Raw genomic sequence first — 1,918 nt, 5'->3', positions numbered from 1 at the left:
CGGCGTTTTGCAAAGGACTTCACCGATCTACTTTTGCAGTCGCCTCGGACTGTCCATGTGTTTACTTCCCCCAGCCCGAGGATTCGATATCTAGGTTCCTGTGAAATGCAACTGAGCAGCCAAAGTACTTTGCGAACACGGGGCGGCATAAACACCAAAACTTTTTTGTGGAAGGAAAATGCAATAAGCAAGCTTGCCGTTTTCCGATGCGGTGTGGAGTGAGTGTGTGTCGCGCGTGTCCGCACTGGAGGCATATGCTTGTGTGTGTACATGGGGTGTGTTTTTCGGTACGTAGGGAGAAAATGCTTGCCAACCACCGGAAATCTCCTGGAATTTATTAGAAAATAATGGATTATAAAAAGAAGGCAGGCGAGGAGCGGCTCTCCCCTGGAGTTGCAATCCGATTTGCTGCCGGCTCAGTTTGTTGTGATTCTTTTTGTTGATAGGTGTCTGATGGTATTCTGATAACACCCCCCTCTTTTTTCCCCCCCTCGAGCTTTACAGTTTTAAAAAAAAGGAAACAAAAAACCACCCCAAAATCTCTCCCCATTTTTTTCGCCCCGTCGGGATCGCCGTTTCCATCCATGTGCTTGCGTCTCCCCCGCGTTCCACTTAAACTATTTTAATCCTTGGACCCAAGGAGGAGGCTGATAGGGGGGTGGATAAAAAAAGTTCTTCCAAAATAGTGTGCCCGGGCAGCAGGATGGGGGATTTCGCAGCCCCCGCCGCCGCCGCGAATGGCAGTAGTATTTGCATCAACAGTAGCCTGAACAGCAGCCTCGGCGGGGCCGGGATCGGTGTGAATAATACTCCCAATAGTACTCCCGCTGCTCCGAGTAGCAATCACCCCGCGGCCGGCGGCTGCGGCGGCTCCGGGGCCCCCGGCGGCAGCTCGGCGGCCGTCCCCAAGCACAGCACCGTGGTGGAGCGGCTCCGCCAGCGCATCGAGGGCTGCCGGCGGCACCACGTCAACTGCGAGAACAGGTACCAGCAGGCTCAGGTGGAGCAGCTGGAGCTGGAGCGCCGGGACACGGTGAGCCTCTACCAGCGCACCCTGGAGCAGCGGGCCAAGAAATCCGGCGCCGGCCCCGGCAAGCAGCAGCACCCCAGCAAACCCCAGCAAGATGCGGAGGCTGCCTCGGCGGAGCAGAGGAACCACACGCTGATCATGGTGAGGGCGCACTGGCAGCCGGCTTGGGGCGCGCGTCGGGTCGGGGGGGGGCGCGAGTGGAGCTTCTTACACGGGGGTGTGCGGGTCTGATTTGCACGGTGGGCGAGGTGGGCTGAAGCCGAAGGGTTAACGGCAACTTTTCTGTGGGCAACAGCTGCGGTCGCCGCTACCTGTTAATCTGTCAGGGTTGTCAGAATTGGGGAGGAGGGGGTGAGAGGGGGAGAAGCCAGTCACGACTGCGAGGGGCGGGGGGAGCCTCGAGGAGCGGCGGAGTGAGGTGCTGGAAAAGTTTCCCCCCTCCTTTTCGAAGATGCCGAGCTGAAAGAGTGAACCCCCGAGTTGAATCCTCGCTCCTCCTCTTCACTGCTCCCACCCCACCTCTGGCCGCGCCGCCTCGCCTCCCCAGACCCGTCCCCCTTCGCCCACCCCTCACGGCCCAGCCGCCGGGTGCTGGGAGAAATTGATGCTGTCGCAGGTTCTGGCCTGGCACCGGGCCTCAACCCCTAGGGTGTGGGGGAGAAGGGAGAGCCACTCGCCTCTCCCCAGCTCACCCCCTTTGGGCTGAGAAAGTCTGAGAGTTTTGTGAATGAACTTTGAAGTGGGTGAGAAACGAGCGAGGGTGGCTGCGCGCGCGGGTGCTCGCGGGAGCGCGCGCGGATGCGGGGCGCTGGTGCGCTCGACTGGCTGCTGGAGACCCGGGGCCAGCCCGGCAGGTGGAGAGGCGGGGAGGGTCGCGGGGGAGCGGCC

The 1,918-nt window shown here is 60.6% G+C and overlaps 1 protein-coding gene across 1 annotated transcript in view; it reads left to right on the top strand.

The window, feature by feature from the left end:
- Window positions 1-6: 6 nt before the first annotated feature.
- The window catches only part of MAML3 (mastermind like transcriptional coactivator 3), a 523,718-nt gene continuing 521,806 nt past the window's right edge, over window positions 7-1,918 (top strand). The window contains 1 exon segment of the mRNA XM_027770335.1: window positions 7-1,171. Coding sequence (XP_027626136.1) covers window positions 704-1,171 — 468 coding nt within the window. The 5' untranslated portion in view covers window positions 7-703.

Source organism: Tupaia chinensis, unplaced genomic scaffold (genome assembly GCF_000334495.1).
Source record: "Tupaia chinensis unplaced genomic scaffold, TupChi_1.0 Scaffold000127_2, whole genome shotgun sequence".
Lineage (NCBI taxonomy): Eukaryota > Metazoa > Chordata > Mammalia > Scandentia > Tupaiidae > Tupaia > Tupaia belangeri.
Note: the sequence above shows the minus strand (reverse complement) of the source record. Positions and strands in the feature narration are given on the sequence as shown.